General features: G+C 39.5%; 1 protein-coding gene across 1 annotated transcript in view; it reads right to left on the bottom strand.

Annotated features, from left to right (window-relative positions):
- The window catches only part of LOC143179802 (agrin), a 399,531-nt gene that overhangs the window by 123,695 nt on the left and 254,720 nt on the right, over positions 1 to 21,116 (bottom strand). Inside the window, exon 5 of the mRNA XM_076379178.1 lies at positions 12,275 to 12,484. Within this exon, the coding sequence (XP_076235293.1) occupies positions 12,275 to 12,484 (210 nt within the window). The remainder of the gene's footprint in view (positions 1 to 12,274; positions 12,485 to 21,116) is intronic.

Genomic DNA, 21,116 nt, shown 5'->3' with positions numbered 1-21,116 from the left:
ATTATAAATCATGCTGTGACCTGGTTGGGTAAGAATGCCAGCGGCGGAATTAAATTTCGTAGGCAACCGAGGCGTTGCCGCGGCGTGGCAGCAAGCGGAAAGACGTGGCTGGAAAGGTACGAGGCAGAGAGCCTCACACGCGGAAAACAACGTTCCTGAGGCGCGTGTGCGCGCCCTAGCTTGGCTTCTCCACGCGAACGTCTGCGAGACGCTGCGAGCTTCTTCTGCCATCAGTTATCGTCAGACCGCCTCGAAAACGCCAGGCTGGCTTTACGACTGGAAATAATTGAAGGGCTCCGCGCGACTGGCTGCTTTCCGCGCGGAAGACGACCCAAAATTGAGTGGCGTGAATGGAGGACCGCCCTTAAATTAAGGGAACAACGATATTAGTTTTCGCGTGATAGACCTTCCAGGTTCGTTTAGCTTCTGAGGACTGTGGCTGTGGAATGGACCTGTGCCTCAAGGACGATGTTTCGAATTGGGAATGGCTGAGAGAGTTTAGAAGAGATTTTATTTATTTATAAACAAGGAATATCCATTAGTGAACATAAGTTTGGTATACACTGAGGAAAATAGATACAGAGAACAGATAGAATATTGAAACAGATTAAACAGATAGAATAGTTAAAAAGTAGTAACATAAATACAGAAAATAATCACACTAAGGGAATTCAGACTTCTAGAAGTCCTTGTATATAAAAATAAATCGAGTACCTCTTCGACTAGAGCCTGTCTAACCTGTACGAACACGCAACAAACAGAAGCTTCACGAAAATCGAATAAGTGGAACAGCTCTCACATAGTCAGACATTGAAACACACATTCCGTGCAACAGTGGAACTAAAAGACACGTGTTTTTTATGACCAAGCAAGTACCATAACGCGGTACGTGACCATTATACGAGGAAGATAACACCGTCCACAATCAGACGAGCAGAATGAGAGTGGCGCGTGGTCAAGCAAGTGAAACAGACCCGTGCATGCGACGACAAGTCAGGAAATGAGGAAGGAGTGGACATTTGGTTTATCTAGAAGCATCCGGGAAGCAATAAAGATACATTTACGAGCGAGCTCGCTTGGAAAACGATAAATACTGATACAACGACCCTAGACACGTCTGATCATACGAGGGTTTATTCCGCTGCCACGGTTAACCGTGTTCTTTGCAGCGCGTGTCTGACTAGAGACGGTATATTGGTTACTGTCATTCATCTCCCGCCAAGGGTAGAAGCAGCACAGTGTCTGAGGGTGGAATATGCACTCGGCATGAGAACAAATGGTTCCCAAGTGGATGCAGCGTTTGTGAGCGCTCTCGTTACGCTGCTTTCCTATTTCTGAGAAAGTTCAGGGGAAATGCTTCATTTCGCTGCGGTGCCTCGCCTCAAAGCAGTGTCTCGAAGCTGATTTTATGAATTTTCGTTCCAGGGTGCAGGAGATTGTTCAGCTGAAATTAGAATTTGCGATGGTAGATGTTTGAGGTTACAGCAGCGTCAAAGGCTGATGAGAAATTAATAAAATGTCACAGTGTGTAATTACTGGTGTCGAAGTTCGTTGCAATCACCGTTTAAGCGCTCGCACACACGCCCCGACAATTGATATTGATTATTATTTAATGACACCCGTGTCGACGCATCAATTTCTCACAAATGATATACGAGGTGGTCATTAATCGCGTAACCGTCCAAGCATAATGCTGTCGAATCGCGCGTAGATAGCGTCTGCTGACCTGCTAGTGACACTATTAATATTTCGGAAACGGTTCGACTAGAGAGCAATCTGAACTACTGGTTTCCCTTTGAATTCAATTTTGGTAGACTCAGTTCACGTTCTGTAATATTGGGACTCATCAAACATGCAAACCTGTTTCATAATACTCCATTTATAATTTCCAAATATTCAAATTTAAAAGTTCCTAAACCCTTTGATCTTCTAAATTTTTATTATTTTTTAAAGTTATCGAAGTCTTCTTCAAAATATTGCCCTCATAGTTTCACCTCACCACCGACATATACAATACTTCCCCTGTCAAAACTGCATGGAACTAGACTCTGTATTCTCTCGAGTACCTCAGTCGAAAAGTTGGAATAAATACCATCAGCCAACAGCACACGGTAGTTTTCATATGCTCATCCATAAGAGTACCAACAATGTTCAACACAACTCCATTTCAGTGACCCAGTACGAACTAGTGTATTCTGCATGCCGATGGTCCTCGAGAAAAATTCTACTTCACCTTCCAAATCCCCAAAACACATTAATGGATATTTTCACGAGGCTTCCCTGACTCACTCGTCTCTCGAGGGTCGTGGAAGGTTACAGGACCAGTCTGATCTTCGAGATGAACTCCTGGGAAGACAGAAAGAGAGCTAGGGACACCATTTCGCGAAATGAAGATGTATGCGAGGCATCGATAGTCCCTCGCGAAGAACCTATAGAATATTGTTACTTCGGTGATAGTACGACGTCAGAGTGCTCGCTACACAGAAAGTCACGAGAATCGAAACTGTGGAAGGATCCCATCGCAATTGATTCGTTTCGAGAGAAATCTCAGGTTAAGAATAGAGGGAAGTGAAAAGCTGTGTCAACAACGAAGGAAATAACAAGTGTGCTGAGGAAGACTGAATGTTGCACAAACTCGACGAATCGAGTGTCGAAAAATGTGATAAGGGCATTCATGTTTCGAGACTTCTTGTTACATAATTTAATTGTACATAGTTCGGGACCGACAATATTGTATCAGTATTTTAATTGAAAATCTGAATTATTGGTATCGGGCTGGCAATATAGGTAATGGAAACGGTAAATATTGCGTCAAAGGACTGGGTACTTTTTGGTTGTTTACTTTCTGATGGATTAATTGTATTAGATATCGATTGATTGAAATATAAATTGTTTATTTGAGAATAGTTTCTAGGCTTCTTTTTGAAAATTAGGTTTTGCTATATATTGAGACGTTAATGAAGAAGAATAATATGTAATCTGGACCATGATTAATCTGAACCATAGTAGAAATTAGTAAAAGATTTAGTAGAACCATAGTAGAAAACTTAGTATTCAGAAATCTCAAATGTATCCAAAATTATTGAGTCTCACCACTTTTAAGTAGAGTATAATTGAACTCTTTTTTTACAATATCTCTGTTATTAGTTATATTTTATCTTTAAGCATTAAAAGCTAGTTGCATCAGTCTATTACTGCACACGCTTGCTCACTCGATCACTCACACGAAAAATCATTTTCCATTTAATTTCCCCATTGGAGTTATCTATTTCTCAGTGGTAGTATAATTAAACTTACTTGTCTCGACCTTCATCTATTCCTACAAACAAATCTCTAAAATTTTCATTCAACTACTTCAACACTAACTTTCTGTTACCTACAACCCACAAGACACTATCTCAAAGTAATCTCCCATATTTTACGCAATAAATAAAAATGAAATTCTTCTGGCTCATTTCACTTCTGCAGTCACATTTTTTCGCATATCTTATCTATTTCCACTCACACTGATTACTGTAAAGTAGACTTCACCATCCAGGTCTGGAATATGAAGATAATAGTGCACTTCGACCTGGACTTCATGTTCAAACTTCAACCAATTCCTTTTACAACCAAATACTTCGTTAAATCGTCGAGCTTCAGTCGTTATCTAATTGACTTCCGGCCGATTTGCATCGCTGATAAGGGGGGGGGGGGGGGGGGGGGCACGAGGGGCCTCGATCCAAATCGAATGAACGTTAAGTTAATTGCCGATCGTGAATTGGATTTCAATCGCAGGAGCTCGTGGTATCGTTGGCTGAGAGCAGCTCGAGCGATATTAATAAATCAGCGGCTGATCGCGAATTGTTACGTCGTCAGACATCGTCCAGTGACTATGTCAAAGCCCAATCAGTTATAATTAAGTTAATCGGAGGCTATCTCTTCGGTACGCTTCATTACGTCTTCGAGCATTGGAGACGATCGCTGCTCGGCCAAGTTTTATCGAACTTTCTGCTACAATAAATCGTCGATATCTCTTGGTGGTCTTTATCCAGCCATTTCGAATGCTATCTTATCGAAATGGAACAAAGAAGTTATCCTTTTCCCTTGTGAAACCTGGGGGAGCAATTCTTTCGAGCTGTGACGATAGTCCTGGATTTCTAGTTCGAAGAGGAACCCTTTATTTCGATAGTAAATTTCTGTATATAAAAGTGAGAAGTGTTGCGTCACTAAATATTTACTGTTAGATAGTTTTTTAATGCGAATTACTAACTTCGAGGTATTTCTCAATTATTTAGAGATACGTTTCAATACCTCCAACTGGAATTTTATTAAAATATTTATGTATTCAGTGTAGTTTTAATTAATTAGTAGAATACAGAGAGTTAATTTTGTGAAACTTTCATATAGGAAATAATAGATTTTTTATGGAAGTCATCTGGTCCTCATTCAATCTTATGGATTTTTCAAAAATCTACGCGCTAATTTCAGCGAAAATGGCGTAGACAGTGTCAACACTTGCACAGTTTTCTGCCAAATAAAATAGAAGGTTAATTATTAATTTTCTGAATTATCTCTTCCGCTTGCACATTCGTTATTGTAGGCGATAAGAAAATCCATCCATTAAAAGCTACTTTAGTGCAATGAAATGGCGAAAAACGTGAAGAGGAAATTGCTATAGTTTCACCGTGCGTGGCAAGTAACAACCCCCTTGAGGAAGAAACAGCAATGGTAGTCGGGCATTTCCGGTGGGGTGACGTGAACCGGAAACGAAGGGCTCGGAGTATCCGCATAGGAAGGGGCCTTCCTTAAGCTGATAAAATTAATTTAATTTCTCGGTAGTTTCATGCGAAAACGCGTGCTTGTGAGAAAATTGAGACAGTAGACTTTGCTGAAAGTAAAAATGGAATTATAAGTCTACCCTTTCATTTCTTATTATTGCGTTTTCAATCACTTCCAAGCGAAACACACCTATAATTGTTACATTAATTAAATCATATTAAAAGTTTTAATTTAATTTAATTTAAGACAGACTATTAAGGATGCATTAAACTGCTCTACATTAATTTGAGGATTAGGGTTAGAGGTATTGTTAGAGTTCTATGCTAGTGATTAAGGTAGTTCTGTCTGAATCCAACCAAGAGAATACTACTTACTTAACAAAATACTGGTTTATACTACTAACGCTGTTTTACTTTAAAGCATAGTTTTATTTTTTCTTCTCCATTTATAAGGCACGGAGGTTCCTCTATTGACTTACACTACTAGTGACAATATTTTTCGTTTACATACACCCCATCCAAAAGTATTAAAACACTGGATCATCACAAATGTCTGGAGAACATTACAAAAATATTACAGAATTTCATTAAATATTAAGTATTTTGTTTGCATCACACTAGAGTCTATGCATTTGATAAATAGATATACACGTTAAATGTGTTTGATTAAGAGACCTAACCCATAGTGTATGTAACATTTTTTGTTCAGAATGACGAAGTTTGTTAGTTTCAATCTGGAATACTCTGCACATTCTGAATTCGTAAAAAGAAGCAAATTCATCGGAAACAGATGTCCTAGTACTTTCTTACAAGGTTGCACTTCTTCTCATTTCATTAACAGATCCCATCCTACATCCCCTTCCCCTGTCACTCGAACCAAGTCCTTAGAGTCGCACACGAGCGATCGCCGATCGCCAAAACGTTTCGAATCGTCCACTGTAGCCGATGGAATTTCGAAAACGCCAACGAAATCAATGGACAAAGTGAATTATGGCGGACAGCTTCCCGATTCTTTCTTTCTGTGCCTTTGTCCACCGCGCGAGTGCATTCCGAAAGCCCTCTATCACTCGTCGGCATTGTTCCCCCATCCACATTACAGAGCAGCGCGGCTGCCCTCAACTAATGCAAAAACAGAGTCTCGGTGCGCGCTGTCAACCATCCGAATAATGCCCCGACGTAAATTGAAGACGGAGATTCATCAGGGAATCGAGGAAATCCGCGGCGCGTAGTCTGAAGGAGGCAGATAAAGCTGGCTGCTTCCCTTCGCTCGGCGAGACAACGAGAACGCGCGAAAGCTCGCTTAAGGCCGCTCTTATCATTTGCTCCTCCTCCTTGCCTCTTATCTGCCCGCGTGTTTCTCCTTTTTATTCCGCGACGCGAACGTGTACAGGCGTCGTCGACGATAATGGAAAAATGGGGCTGAAGAGAAACACTGTGCGCTAATTGAAAGGCTGAGAATATATTATGCTGTCGTGGTGGGCGCAGTTTCGAGCGCTTGAGTTGAGGATGTTTGGATTACTGTAGATAATAGTAACCATGTTTCAGGATTATTGTGAGCTTATTGTTTAGAGATTAATGTCAGTTCTAGGTTATAATTTGTGAATTAAGGAACTGGAAACTTGGAAATCAGTGTAAGTTGAAACTCAAAACTTAGGTATTAATGTAACCTGAAACTCATAACTTAGAAATCAGTAGAACTTGGTACTCATAACTTAGAACTCATAATATAGAAATCAGTACAACTTAGAACTCATAATATAAAAATCAGTACAACTTGGAACTCATAATATAGAAATTAGTAAAGTTTGGAACTCACAACTTAGAAATCAATGTAAGTGTAAATTCATAACTTAGAAATCCATTAACTTATAATTCGCACCTAAGAAAGTAATATAACTCGAAACTCATAACTCAGTAATCAGTATAACTTTAAATCCATAACCCAAAAGTTACCCTAACTTATATCTCAAAATAAAAACGTACTAATTTTTCTGTATAAAGAAACTCAAAAGACAATCATAGGAAAAACAGCATTGATTACTTTACAGCACTATGATTCTTACTGTCAGTCCACCAAATGAAAAAGACGCGACTGAAAGATGATTCGTGCCTGTAAAAGGGGAAAACCATAAATGGTTGGAGAAGAAACTTCAAGGAGACTTTTCGAATAAAGATGGCGTGAATGTGAGTGTATAAGGGTGAGAAAAGGGGACGATGGAAGGATAACTCGACTGGGAAAACCGCTAGGGACGACGGGACTGTTTTACACGATGCCGCACTGCTACTTTGGTGTTGTTTGCTAGCATAATAATTTACGCGCACATGGGAAAGCTGTTAGATGGAAGACGGCTGGATGAATAAGAAGAATTGTCCGTGTGGTTCAAGGAAACAGCGCAATTAGATGATAGAGTGCTTTGATAATGGCTCCTGCTAAGTTTTTCATCATCTTCTGTGATGGAATGCCTGACCATATTCGAGATGATACTACTTACAGTGTGTCTGGTCGTAAATACTAATTGAGTGTCTCATTAACTCTAATAGTAGATTCTACTGCTCAGAAGATGTCTGGTCGTATTCGAAATTATACTACTTACTGGATGGCTGATCATGTTGGAGCATATACTACTTTGAGGGTGTCTGATCATGTTCGAACGTATTTTACCCGATGGTTGTCTGCTGACATTCGAACATATACTACTTAGTGAATGTCTGGCCTTATACGAATGTATACCACTTATTGTATGCCTGACCAAATTCAAATATAAACTACTTAGTGAACATACAACTTTCATATACTATTTACTGAATGTCTGACCATATTCGAACATGTACTACTTACTGAATATCTGATCATGTTCGAAGTAATACTACTTATTATATGCCTGACTGTACCTAATACAGATGGATCATTGAGCAAAACAGCAATAGTGTTTTCAATTATATAAATTTCAATAAAAAAGCTAATGTTGCAGCTATTCCTTGATAGAAACCCTAAAAAACTTTTACATAACTTAATAATACAATGAAATTTTAAGATCAGCCTTTTGGTTGAATATTACTCATTTCTCATCAATTTATATGCTCTCCTTGTTCGAAAGATCCACACGAAGTTCTGAGAGACATGACTCGCAGTAGTGCAAACTAATATTCATAATCACGTAAATAAGATTATAACTCGTGTATCAGTAATATGACAGATTTCTGTGTATTACTTGCAAAGTCGCTTAATAGAAAATTATTCAGCAGCGTAAACACAATACTAATAAGTGCTCGTCTAGGTACCTCGACAGAGGAAACACGTGTAAGCTTTTATGCTAATAGAATGCACGAATCACTAGCAATACGATGAGACATTAACGTAGTCTGGATTGTCATCCTAATGAAAGCTCTAAAAGCAATTTTGCCACTTAATACAATGCACAGTCTTTCAAGCAAAAGAAGAGAGAGAAGCCATCTGAATTTTGTAACAAAATTAAGTAGATCTTAAAAAAGTCCTTTTGCCTGGATCTATCTACACGAACTAAATTCTCTTTAAACCTACTATGAAGCATAATACTAAAAGAAAGTAATTTACTCCAGAAAATTTAAAAATAGATATTTATAATAAAATTAACCAGAGAATGGAGAGCACTCAGGTCTAAATACACATACGAAAGATAACAGAAAGAGTGGAGCAAGAGATGGAAGCACTGTACTTAAGAAAAAGCTCTTTTCACTGACCTCGAATAACCCCCGACCTTTGACCCAGCGATAGTAGAAGACGTTTTAAATAATTCCATATTTTCTTCGCGAGTCTCTCCATAAAGTAATGTCCACAACCTCGAGTGCTTATGTCAAATCGCTTGTTCACGAGAGCGCGGAAACGTAAGAGCTCACGTACAGAGTTAAACAACGCACAAAGAACCTGTTAAATCTGTTCCACTGTTTCTGCTGCTCACAGCAGTTTCGTTTAATAACACGGAAGTTCGCCAGCGTCTTGCCACGCGGAGCTGCAATGAAGTAGAACTGCGCTAGATAAGATAAGAGCGGAAAGACACGAAAGTAGCAGCGAAAGGGGGTGAACAAGGGAAACGGCGGACGTGATAATACGCGCGTGCTCGAGATCGTTCGACTTCCGAACGAAAATTACGATGATGCGACTTTCCTCTCTCTATCTCTCGCAATTAAATCTGTGACGGTGCAGTGGACGAGACCACGGGATAAAGTACTCATAAATGACAATCAGCTCTAAGAAAACAATGTCTGCATTCATCTTTTAAGTAGACGTGTATGCGTACAAGGTGGGCAAGTTGACTGTTCCTGAGGAAATTGAGCACTCAGAAAAGAGAAGCGAACATAAGAAGAATGTGTGTAGAATAAACGCAGTTTTTGTAGAAAAATTTATACAGAAAGATTAATATTATCTTCAATATTGGATAGTAATTATTTTTGACTTCGAGTTGAAGAAGTGAGGATAACTAAGACAGAGTTCTAAAGAACTGTGGACTGTTATTAATAAGAAATTGTCTCTAGGTAAAAAGATATCAGAAAATTTCTTCATTATTATAACACTAATAACTTTTACCGAATAGAAGAACATAGAAAAGCTTAGAAACTGGGAAATACATAAGGTGCCAAATTGAAACTTTCCGTCGCAAAAATATGAAACCTAATCTAAAAATTCGCTCTAACCTCCCCACTTCTTTAGCTCGTTCCTTCCCGACCGTACCCCAGAATTTCTTGCACAATCTGTACTCAAAGCCTCGACAATTCTCATGTTCCACGGCGCTCGAATCCCCTCGACGATCTCGCTTCAGTTCGTTCGAGCAATTGCGAAAACTTGAAAGAATTCCAAGTAATTTCCATGAACATGCACCCGTTTCCCTATCGTCCCCCCTCCCATCTCTCGATCCAAGTAATACATTCGGCTCGCGGGAAGGCCATAAGATTTCCACGGTGCCCTTCGAGTATCGAGGGGAACGTGTCGATACAAGGCGCGCGTAGGCTCGTTTGAATAAAAGATCGTTTTAAGAATCAGCGCGCGCTGCGAGCCAAGGACGAGCTTCCCAGCCAGGCAAAAATCGGGTATCGGACGATGGTTAATTCATAGTGGCTCGATCCCGCCAGGCCAGCTGCGATAAAAAGGGAGTACTAAAATATATTTCTGACCGTATGTTCCGCGTTCTCACCTTCACGCCTTATGTGCATTCTTTATGCCTTCAAATTTCGCTGATATTTTTTGACAGATACTGCTTCCATTTTAGTGCACTTTTACCGCTGGCAAAACTTGCCACTTTCCTTAGGATGGGTTAGTTATTCATGAAAAAGGGCGTGAAGTGTGATATTCATGGCGGAAGAGAAGGAATTTTATTTGGATGATGAATAACGAATAAACTCTTTTTTTTTGTACGCGGATTTTATAGCGACTGCCAGATTATGAGTGACGAATTTGTGTTTCTGTTTTAGTTGTGGCAGTATGTTTAAATTTTATGGCACAAGTTAGTGTCTTACGGGGATATATTTTATTTTTTTTTTTATGTCTACCTGGAGAAGAAAGAATTTATAGATAATTTAATTAGATTTGAGGAATACGTAGTTACTTGATTCAATTGAGGTAGTATTTAATATTTAATATTGGTAACCAATATTTAATATTGGTTTCAGACTCAAAGTTTGAGTAATGAAAGGAATGAGTGTAGTGACTCATAAATTTGATAAAGCTGGATATTTAATAAATCCGCGAGTTATTGGAATGAGTCATAAATTATTTAGCATTAAAAGGACTTCAGAAGAGGTTACAACCCTGCACATTTCAAACATTTCATTACTAGGCTGCGAATGTTCATGCAAATTCCTATCTTAATAAACTCAGTTAGAGGAGTGAAATTTAATTGAAAATTAGTTTCGACCTTCTAATATTATAAAGCATATTTAACTTTCGGTATTTTGTGCATTTTAGCACACTATATGCATATTGCACTTTTTTGCATACTGAAATTTCCCAGAAATCCATAAAGATCCGCTGTCTATTCACTATTCTACTAAAAATTTAATACCCCAACAACAATAACAAAGAACCCATTACAAAAGTATCCACAATCCCTTACAGATACCATATCACATTTTCAACAAACCAAGATAAAATGCCCAAAAGTCTACAAATTCCCAATAATTTTTGAACTTCATTTATTCACAAAAATAAACTCCACAAATTCTGTCAAACATAAAAACTTCCCAATCAGAAGCTTCCAAATCACGATGCAGCACACGTTCGCCAATCAAAAGACACTAAATCCCTCCCTCACAATAAAAAATGAAACTTTACTCTAAATACAAGAATAGCAACACCACCAAAGAAACAGACAAAACAAAATATCTTCTCGCCTGTGGGTGCAAAAGCTCATCAAGTTCTCACGAGAGATCAGAAGACACCAGACGCACGTCCTCCAGAAATTACGACCACGACAAATGGGTTTACGTCAATTCTGATTCCCAGTCGCGGGCATAACTCCTCGTTTATATCCTTCCCAGCTTTTTCACCTTGACACAAGCGTCGAACTATCTCGGATGAGCGTATCGAGGCTGCTCTATTTCCGCGTCTGATGATATCCACGCGAATAATATACAGTGACGTTCGCGTGCATCCCGATACTGGGACATTATCATTATTGCAGGATATCGCGCAATAAGTTTCCGCTTTGCCTCGACAGATACCTGCCTGGATGGAAACACGGAAGTCCCTCGAACGTTATTGAAGTAGAATTGAGACGCGGCTATGAGCGTTATCGAGGTGGGAAATATTTTCGCCATCCTGCAATCTTATATCTTGTTTTGCTTTGAAATAAAAGAGAGAAATGGTAGACAGCGCAAGGGGATGATGGAGTTATTTTACGAGAACGTGGAGGGCATAAAGTTAAGTGTTGGGAGATTATATGGGCAAGGTAATACGAATTGGAAAGAATTGAGTTCAAAGTCAAAGTTGTGAGTCTTTAAATTTTAGATATCTATTTTTCAAAATGTCCAATGGAAATTATTGCAGCTACTGGAACAATATATTGAATGACAAACCGTTTTGTTATAATCGAAAATATTACACAATATTTCGAGATTTGTCAATATTTCATCCAATATCCATTACTTTCGAAATTCACTTTTTGTTGTAATCTGTCTGGCTATGGAGAAGAGCAGTATCCACTAAAAATTTTTCAGTAGTTACTGCCTTTATTCATAGTTGGGTAGTATTAATACTATAATCCCATTAATAAGTTTTACAACAAAGGTATCACCAAAATACAACCCTTCCACCTCAAAATTATTTTCCCTATTCTATGTAATTTATTTTTTTCATCATTCTCTCAAGAAATCCAATTTGACTTATGCAATATTATATTCTGCAGTTCTCTAGTAATAGAATGCTCTCTATCGTATTATACTTGCCACCCTTATTAAATATTTCTCACCTTCCTCTCTACTTGCGCGGAAAATTAGAAAGCCTTGACCCGAAATTGATGAAAGTAGAAAAATCTAGCACTCACCACAGGGGCCTTGATGCTTCATGCGCGTACTTTTCCTCTTGAGGCAGCTGGTCTGCCTTAGATGACAATAGCTGCTGTAGGTCACGTTGTCGGAGCCGCAGACAGGTTCAGAAGTCGAAGGGCAATCGGTGGGACACTGGCACAAAGGTTTCCCGCTCTCTGACACGACGCACGTCGCTCCCCAAGAACAATACGTCTTCTCACAGGGCTCTGCAAGTAGAATACGACTAATTTGTAGAGAAAGCGTGTATATGCACTGTCTGTCATGTTACTAACGCTAGAATTAAAAAAGAGACATCAGTTTCACATGCTAAAGTAGGCTAGGAATATCGTGCAAACATTATCCATACAAGGATATCTTTTTGTTAAAAAAAAAAAAACTCGAGAATGCTTGATTATAACTCGACAAGCGAATTTCGCTGTGGAATATTTTTCCTCGAGTTCTTTTGCAAACATGAGGCTTCCTTTATTTAAAACCTCTGTCAAAGTAAATGCGACAGAGTCTCAAAGGGCCTCTGACAACTAGCACTTGCAGTACAGCGTTGTAATTTAGTAGATAAATTTGAAAGTCGTACGGTGAATATTCTGTGACGACGGTGTGCAGTAGAATCAAGCCTTTTATAACAGACCATTTATACGGAAAATAAATTGAACGTCTGAAAGTAATTTAGGGCGAATCATTTGAAAGGTAAAATTTCAATGATTATGAAAGAGCTTCGTATTTATTTAACGTACACTTCATCAAAAACGTGATTCAATTGATTTCATTTGCGTCATAACGAAACTGAAAGATATCAAGCGTGGATTGGATTTCATTCGATTTACATTCTGGATACGTTCAGTCTCTTTGAGAATGTTGTCAACAAGCCTGTATTGATGCGCAACATTTACGGTAAATGAATGCTTGTAGTATCGGCGGAATTTCGATCATACCTTTTTATTGCAGCGCACGCTGTATTTGCGTTTCAATAAAAAGCACGGAACACATTTTTAGGGCGAGGTTTTGGAAACATGTCGACGAGAGAGGAAATCTCGCAGCGATGTGATCTAATCTGAATATTCATTCTATCTTTTTGGAAGCGTTTCTAAAAATTTGTAATACCAGATGCAATTTTTTCTGCTTGACAGTACAATATACATATAAGAGAGATATTTAAATATTTAAAATTTTCAGGTTTCCAAATGTTCAATAATATTCAAGTTTAAATATTTACGTTTTCTAATTTTTAAGTGGTCATTATTTTATAATTTTTAAATCTTCAGGTAGTATAGTTGTTAAGCACCTAAAATTGTAAGTCTCTCAATTTCTTCAGTCTCTGAATATTTATTCTTGAAATAATGAAGGCCACGTTAGTTCCAGAAGAAACTTCACCAACAGAAAGCGCCCTACCACGATTTCCATATCACAAACACCCACTAAAAAGTAATTCTCAGTATTTCCAAACCAAACATCCCCTAATTACCCACTACAGCAAAATTCCAAGCAGAAATTCTCTCAAGAACTCCTCAAATCGTCAAGCCGACAGAGAAATCAGCTCCGAAGTACCCCACTAGCCCTTCTCTTCCCCCACGAACCCTCGAAAACACAAGTAACCACCATAATCGACGTTTCATCCCCCGACAAAGCGACCCAAAGACCGTCTATCCCCCCGACATCGCAAATCCCCCTGACAATCGCTCGGCGAGGATCACTGAGGACTCGACGATTACGCAGGGAGCCCTGTCACAGCTCTAACGATCCTCCCTTTAACGAAGTCCGCGAAGCATTCTTAAGGGTGGCCGAAGGGACATTCGTGGAAGTTCCTGTTCGAGGGGGTGCAGGCCGAAAGAAACTTGGAGAACTGAATTACTGCAGCGCTGAGAGCGGGAACCCGTGTTTCGAAGGCTTTGTAGTTCTTACGCCGTCGGGGACATTCGATAAGAAAACACCAATTAAAGGGAGTCGCTCGACGAAAATAATTAGCCCCAGACCGATGACGCTCCGCGGGCGAGCAGAGGGGGCCGAGGGGTGAATTCCTCGGTCGACAGGCGCGTCTCCACCCCCGGGTCCCTTTTTCCCCGTCGACGTCTCCTTTTTTTACCCAGCCTCGGTCGTCGAGGAGAGATTCAAGGAAGCGCAATCAATTTTCCAGGGAAGTTGGCTTCAGCCTGGAGGAAGGCCGAGTTGGCTAACCTCGACGGATAATCCGAGCACCGCGGTCATTAATATGGCGGACAAGTTGATCCCCGTGAAAAAATCGCCCGACTAACCAGCCCCTCCCGCCCACCTCGTTCGTTCCACGCTCCTTAGCCTCTCCACGCCACGAGTTCTCGCGTCGAGCGCCGAGGGGTGTGGTCATCGTAAGCTGCCAGAGGGAGGAGGGTGATAAAGGGACGTTTTTACCCTCTTTACGATTCCCTTTCTTCGAAGGGAATTGACGGACGCTCAGAGCGCGGAGATCTGCTCCAGGATTTGAGGTTTTGCTCCCATCCAGGCGGGAGACGCCCCAAGGGCTCGGCCGCTTCAAAGCGTTCTCGTGTTACGCTTTAATGCTGTCTCTCTTTCGCTGAAGCCAAGCAGATTTTTGTAATATCTTGGGGGCGGGCTGATGGCCTGACTGTGACTTCTGTGGGACACGGTTTTGGAATAAATGGGCTGTCTTCGGGGGAAGGGTTGGGTCACAGGGGAGGTAAGTCTTAGGGTTTAGTGAGCTTCTTGTTGTATAGTGGCTCTGCGTTAGTTGGTTATGGTTTAGAACTAGACCTAGTTAACTATCTGGGGAGGTCTACTTCTAGGAAGTCCTGAGTGTGTTCCTTCTCTGAGTCGTTCGTATGAGAATGGGTAAATAGGTGGAGTAATAAAGAATGAGTGTAAGTGGGATATCGATGTACGACGTAAGGAGTAAAGGGTCTCGTTCAGAGAGGTCACGCTTAAGACATAAGGAACAGTATTTAACTGATATTAAAACTGAGGAGTTTTGTTGAACTGTTGTGTCATTTTCTTTTCCTCGTTTATTTCCAATAATGAACCTAAGAGAAGTTCGGATCTAAAATCAAAGTTTCATGTAAAAGATCGATCTTCCTCAGATTCTCTGCTTAACAAGCATCGGCTGACAAAATAGAAGGCTTTAATAAGAATTGATGACCGCTGGAAAGTCGATTCCCGATGAAGCATAGCTTCGATCGCGGCCACTCGAGCGGATACTTTTCGCAATAAAAATCAGCGAAAGTGAAACGTATTCGTTACGGTAAATGATTCGTTTCCGCAGTGATCGAATAAAGGCCTCTGTAATTGCGTTACACTGGCCATTTGTACCGACGGAGCAAAACAGCCGAGCATCCAATTGAGGCCGTATTCAACGTTTACATGTTTCACCCCGCTAGAACAGGATTTCCACGCTCGCTGAAAAATGTTTTCGTTAAACATGCAAATATTTTCGTGGATAGACACACTATGGGGTCGCCTCGAAACGTTCTACTTCCATCGATGTTTCGGCGTAACGAAAGGAAAAAGAGAGGGTGGAGTTTCTCCTCGAGCAAACTGCTGCTCGTTAAGGTCGCGGGAGTAGGAGATACATACAGGGTGGCTTATATTTTTCCTTATATACTTCGGCACTGTATTGCTATATTTTTCACATTTCACATTTGTGTTATACCTTCTTAACAAACTATTTATGGACTTTATATTGGATAACACTTTACTCTTATTCTTCCTTGTAGAACTCTTTGCTCTCAATTTTGTCTCTTTGCTCTATTGTTTGTACTGTGCTCTATATATACTATTGTATTATACTATTATATATTCCACTAATTAGTGTAATTGGTTATATACCGTGAATGAAGGAAAACACACACACTGTCGAAGTATGCATAGAAACAGGTGGGACACCCTGTATATACATCCAGTAAAAAAGTGTAATTACAACGATCCCATCAAGACTAGGTCAGAAGATAAATATTCCCGTGCAACCTCGAGGAGCACGTCAGCCCCTGTGCTTACAGTCGATAATTTTTTCGAAGAAAGGTTGCAGAGGAACGCCCGGAACCATTGGCTGTATGCAAATCCCGCGTAACATTACGACCTTCTCGATTGCTCGGACAAGGGAAGCATGGAAATGAGCTCTAGAGCTCTTCGCTTAGTGAAACGTAGTCGGAAACGGTTACGTTTCTCGGCGTGGAAGAACAAACGTACCTTTTTTTCAATTTCCTCTGCGTGTAAAGCTGTTTCGCTGGATGGCACGGAATTAGGATAACGAATGTACGTGTAGCTCGTTTGGGTATTATATGAGGGGGGTGTAAAAGGAACGTCGAGGGTGTAGATTAAGTGCTGGGAGATTATATGGACAGGGTATATGAATTCAAAGGAATGGGTATAGTTACTTCTGAGTTCCTTCGCGAAGGATTGTTAAGTTTTAAATATAACTTGGTTTTTTGTATAGGTATAGTGGAGATTTTGGAAATGGTACATATAGAAGTTGAGACTGAGGCGAATATTCAAATATTCAAATGTTCAAATATTCAAATATTCAAATATTCAAATATTCAAATATTCAAATATTCAAATATTCAAATATTCAAATGTTCAAATATTCAAATATTCAAATATTCAAATATTCAAATATTCAAATATTCAAATATTCAAATATTCAAATATTCAAATATTCAAATAATCAAATATTCAAATATTCAAATCTTCAAATAATCAAATGCACAAATATAGAAATACACAAATAGTCAAATACTCTAAGAATTAAACACTCAATTACTCAAAAACTCAATTTCTTAAATCTTTAAGTTAACATAATTTTCTACCTTTCAAATTTTCAAATTGTCGACATTGTAAGTCTTCTAAAAACCCATAGAAGCATTTTATTCCTTCCTATCTCTGGATTTTAATTTACCAAAATAAAATCCCTGTTCGCAGCAAAACAAAATCAAAGGACTGCTTCTCTCTAAAATTTATCCTCATCATGTACGAAACCTGTTTCCCACCGCGAATTATTCCGAGATTAATTCTATTGAAGCCTTCAAGATTCGAGAACTGTTGCTTATCATTCCTCAAGCAAGAACCATTTAGCTGCGATGCAGCTACTTGCTTCTTGGAGAGGCACCTCGAGAGGATTGCGAAACATTCCTGTAATTAATTCCTGTTCTGAATATGAGAAATTAATCGACGTCAACCGCGCTGCCTTCGCTCAACTTCGTTCGCGCTGAACGTCGCGAGCTGTGCGAAATTCGTACCCAGGCCTTCCTTCTTTGGCCTGCAGATACTTTGGGAATGAGGCTAGCTCCTTTCTTGTGTGTATACGTTGATGCAATCGCCGCGGTACGATCCATATTTCACGGAGTTTACAACGTCAGAGAAGGAGCACTTTACTGTGTTACCGTAAACAGTTAAGTAGTTATGCGCCGCCTATAGTCGGCCAGTAGTAAGGGTCAACGCTCCGCGGAATTCGATCCTGTCCTAGGGCAAGTTCGCGATAACGTCTGCGGGTTTCTTGTGTGTTTTTCTATTATAGAATCACCAATAGTGTACTAGGAAGCAGTTTCTCACTGTTGGAATACAATAAGACGAACTAGGGAATATTCAGGAACTTACAGAATTTTCACTTTGAAATGCACCATTTCTTTTTCAATTTTCTTCTAGGTAATTTATACCAGAGGGAACTTTCATTTTGAGTGTTCGTTATTAACTTAGATTAATTGGTTTACAAAACTTTCTGTAAATTTTCAGGGGTTCTAAAGTTAATATCGAAGTATTGGAGGAAGTATAGCTTCAAGCTTTGAACTAGTAGATATTATTATTATTATTTATTGATACAGGAGCTGTAGTCCTTTTATACATTGTTAATATAGAAAAGAGATCTAGACTTGTCTGCATAAAAACAAGATCTGGATCTCACTACACGTACCAGTGTGTAAATGTTGATTTGTCTAAGCATAGCAGAGCAATGAATGCAATCAATATTAAAACACAAATATTATTTCAAAATATCAGCCTCGAAAGAGAGTATTTTTTTTGAAATTATTGGATAGCGATTTTTCTACTTGCCACTTGATTCAACGTCACGTTTAACAACTATTATTCACGAAGCAATGCACACGCGCGGCATTTCAACGCAGATCGACAATCATCGACGCTCTATACCTACACCAAAGTTAATCAATAACAAATATCGACGACCAGGCTTCATAAATTTTTCGACATTGGTCGCTTTGATGTCAGCCAGGCGACGTTTTGGAGGATCGATTCGCTGGGGTCATTCGACCGTGCAGTTTACGAACTGCATCGGACGATTCGAAGGCAGTTTTCCGTGAAACGCGTTGAAAATTCGATGCGCCCGATGACTTTCTACTCGAAATGTCGATCACCTCCATTAAAATGATGAATTAATGCATGAACCGCGCGGGACTGGGCGTGTTTATTATCATGCACAACTATGCTAAAGCGCGACAATTGAAGACGCAGAACAACCGCTGCAAGAATGCACGATAATTTCGCTGGTGGCTACGCGAATTTGCATAAAACATCATTTAGTGTATTTATAGGTACTAATTAAGAGGAAAGATTTTCACTAAATGCTGACAATTGTGTATCTCTGATGAAATTTCGCAGGATTCAATGCTGGGAGCATTGAAAATTTGTATTTTAAATTTTATATGAAATTTAAGAGGAGTTAATGTTCAAAGCTTTGAACATTTTACGTCTACAGTACTATAAATGAAGTTTGAGAGGATTTAAAGCGTAAAATATTGGAAATTCTAATTTCATGCTCTAGAGAGATGTCGAGAGGATTGAAAGTCTAGAGGATTCAGTATTATAGTTTTATACTCTTCTGTATATGGGAACTTAAATGTGTTTTGACTATAAGAGTCACAACTATAAGTAACCATATTTATTTTCAATTGTATTAATTACAATATTTCTTATAATGTCTCACATATTATTTTATAGCTGTGGTTGAAATCTTGTAAGGCAAATAATCTACGACACGTTGTCATAAAATTCGACTGAAGCCCTTGATCAACACCCACAATCCCGAATTTATATTTTTAGAAAGAAGAAATTGCCTTAAAAGTAATCATCCTAGAAGACACATCCATAAGACATTATCGCAGCTAAAAAACTTTAAACGCCAGTATCTCAAAAACATGTGACATGGGTCGTTTTACTTTACACTACAGCCATATTCTCTCACAACATTCACCAAAACCTGTAATCACCTATCTCCCATCTCAATTAAACCACCTCATCAAACAATTCAAAACGCTATCTCGAACCTCCGCTAAAGACACCCATCGCCCTGCGACTGCCCAATAATACCAATCTTATCGTTACAACACGCTCGAAGTGTTAACATCTCCCCTGTTACATTCCCAGCTTTTTGATAAATAATCTCCCCCATCCTCGGCCCTATCGCGACGCAACGAGTAACGATAATTACCAAGCGGTCGAATTCCGTCGCGGGTCCCGCGTTATCTTAATTTCTCGCCGCTGATGGAGCGAGAACGGGGGCAGGGGGCGAAGACAGTGTCGCGAACGAGCTCGTTCGACGATCGACGGTCTTTAAACGACGGCCATTTACCCACGCGACACGAGCGTCTTGTGTATCGTCCTTTACGATCGTTTTAAAGCGACGCTGGCTCGCGTTCCACGTAACGTCGACAGTGCATAGCTGGCCACTCGTATCGCGATAAGGGCGCGCGAGATAGCGGTGTGTAAGGGTGGCTCCGAGGGCGCCCCTAGACGGCCGAGATTCCGCTGGCTGATAACGCGCTAATTCCCCCCTCGAGCTGGGATATATTATATTTCGCGTACACGCCATTAGCGGGACGTTTAATTAAATAACATTTTCGCGAGAAATTAATAAGTCCGCGAGCGTCAGGCCGCGCTAATGGCTCGAGTAAACATTCGTTTGGTGGAGCTGTTCGTTTGATATCGTCGCGACCATGGTTCCGCGAGAACTAATTGTGCACGCTGCTTTGATGGCGATTATTCTTTGGAATTAATTTCATCCTGGTGTTGGGCGGTGAACATCCTGCGACATCAGTGACGTGTCTCGGGGGTCTGTCGTGGGTTGGATAAGGGGTGTTTGAGGGAGTGTTGGTGGGGTTAATGCTGGAAGAATCGGGAAATTGAGATGGTCTGATGGAAATGAAGTTTTTGATTAATATTCGAAGGGAAGAAAATATTAATGTCGTTGATTTTTGAGGAGACCTCAATAGATTTTTCGTAAATATTGGTTGGTTAATTTAGTGTTAGCTTGTCAATGGTAGAATCCTTGAGGATTTGAAAAATAAAGAGGCAAGTGAAGAAAATATTTTAAGGGAGAATTGTTTAATACATTTAATGGTTGCTTGAAGGTGGGTCTACACTAACTTTTCAGAGAACAGGAAAGAGAAATGTTATACGTATGCCTCTTTTCTGTTTTCTAAAAAATTATATAACTTTGTTATATAACACATAGTGTAGAGCCACTTTAACAAACCCCAATCAAATAAATTACATTTCAATTGTCGAAAAAAGCCCACAATAATTATAAATATACATTGTAGCGTTTATAAATATTCAATACCAATTTAATATGAAACTGTCAGGGAAGTTGAACTGCTCTTAAAGTTACATATTTGTCAAACTAAAAATAAGTAAAATTGAAATACGAGAAATCGTTAAAATAATTGAGAAATAATTGTAAATGTCAGGAATTACTTAGTGTGAGATCCTAGACGCTCACTTCCTGTTCATAGATTCGATTATATTTTCTTTACAAATGTTAACACGTAATTAACAGACAACTATTGTATGAATTATATTTTGATTACCCAAAAGGGAACAGTGGTTGCGTCGCCCGATCTCCAATAG

The sequence above is a fragment of the Calliopsis andreniformis genome, chromosome 1 (genome assembly GCF_051401765.1).
Source record: "Calliopsis andreniformis isolate RMS-2024a chromosome 1, iyCalAndr_principal, whole genome shotgun sequence".
Classification (NCBI taxonomy): domain Eukaryota; kingdom Metazoa; phylum Arthropoda; class Insecta; order Hymenoptera; family Andrenidae; genus Calliopsis; species Calliopsis andreniformis.
This window is presented reverse-complemented; position numbering and strand designations above follow the sequence as displayed.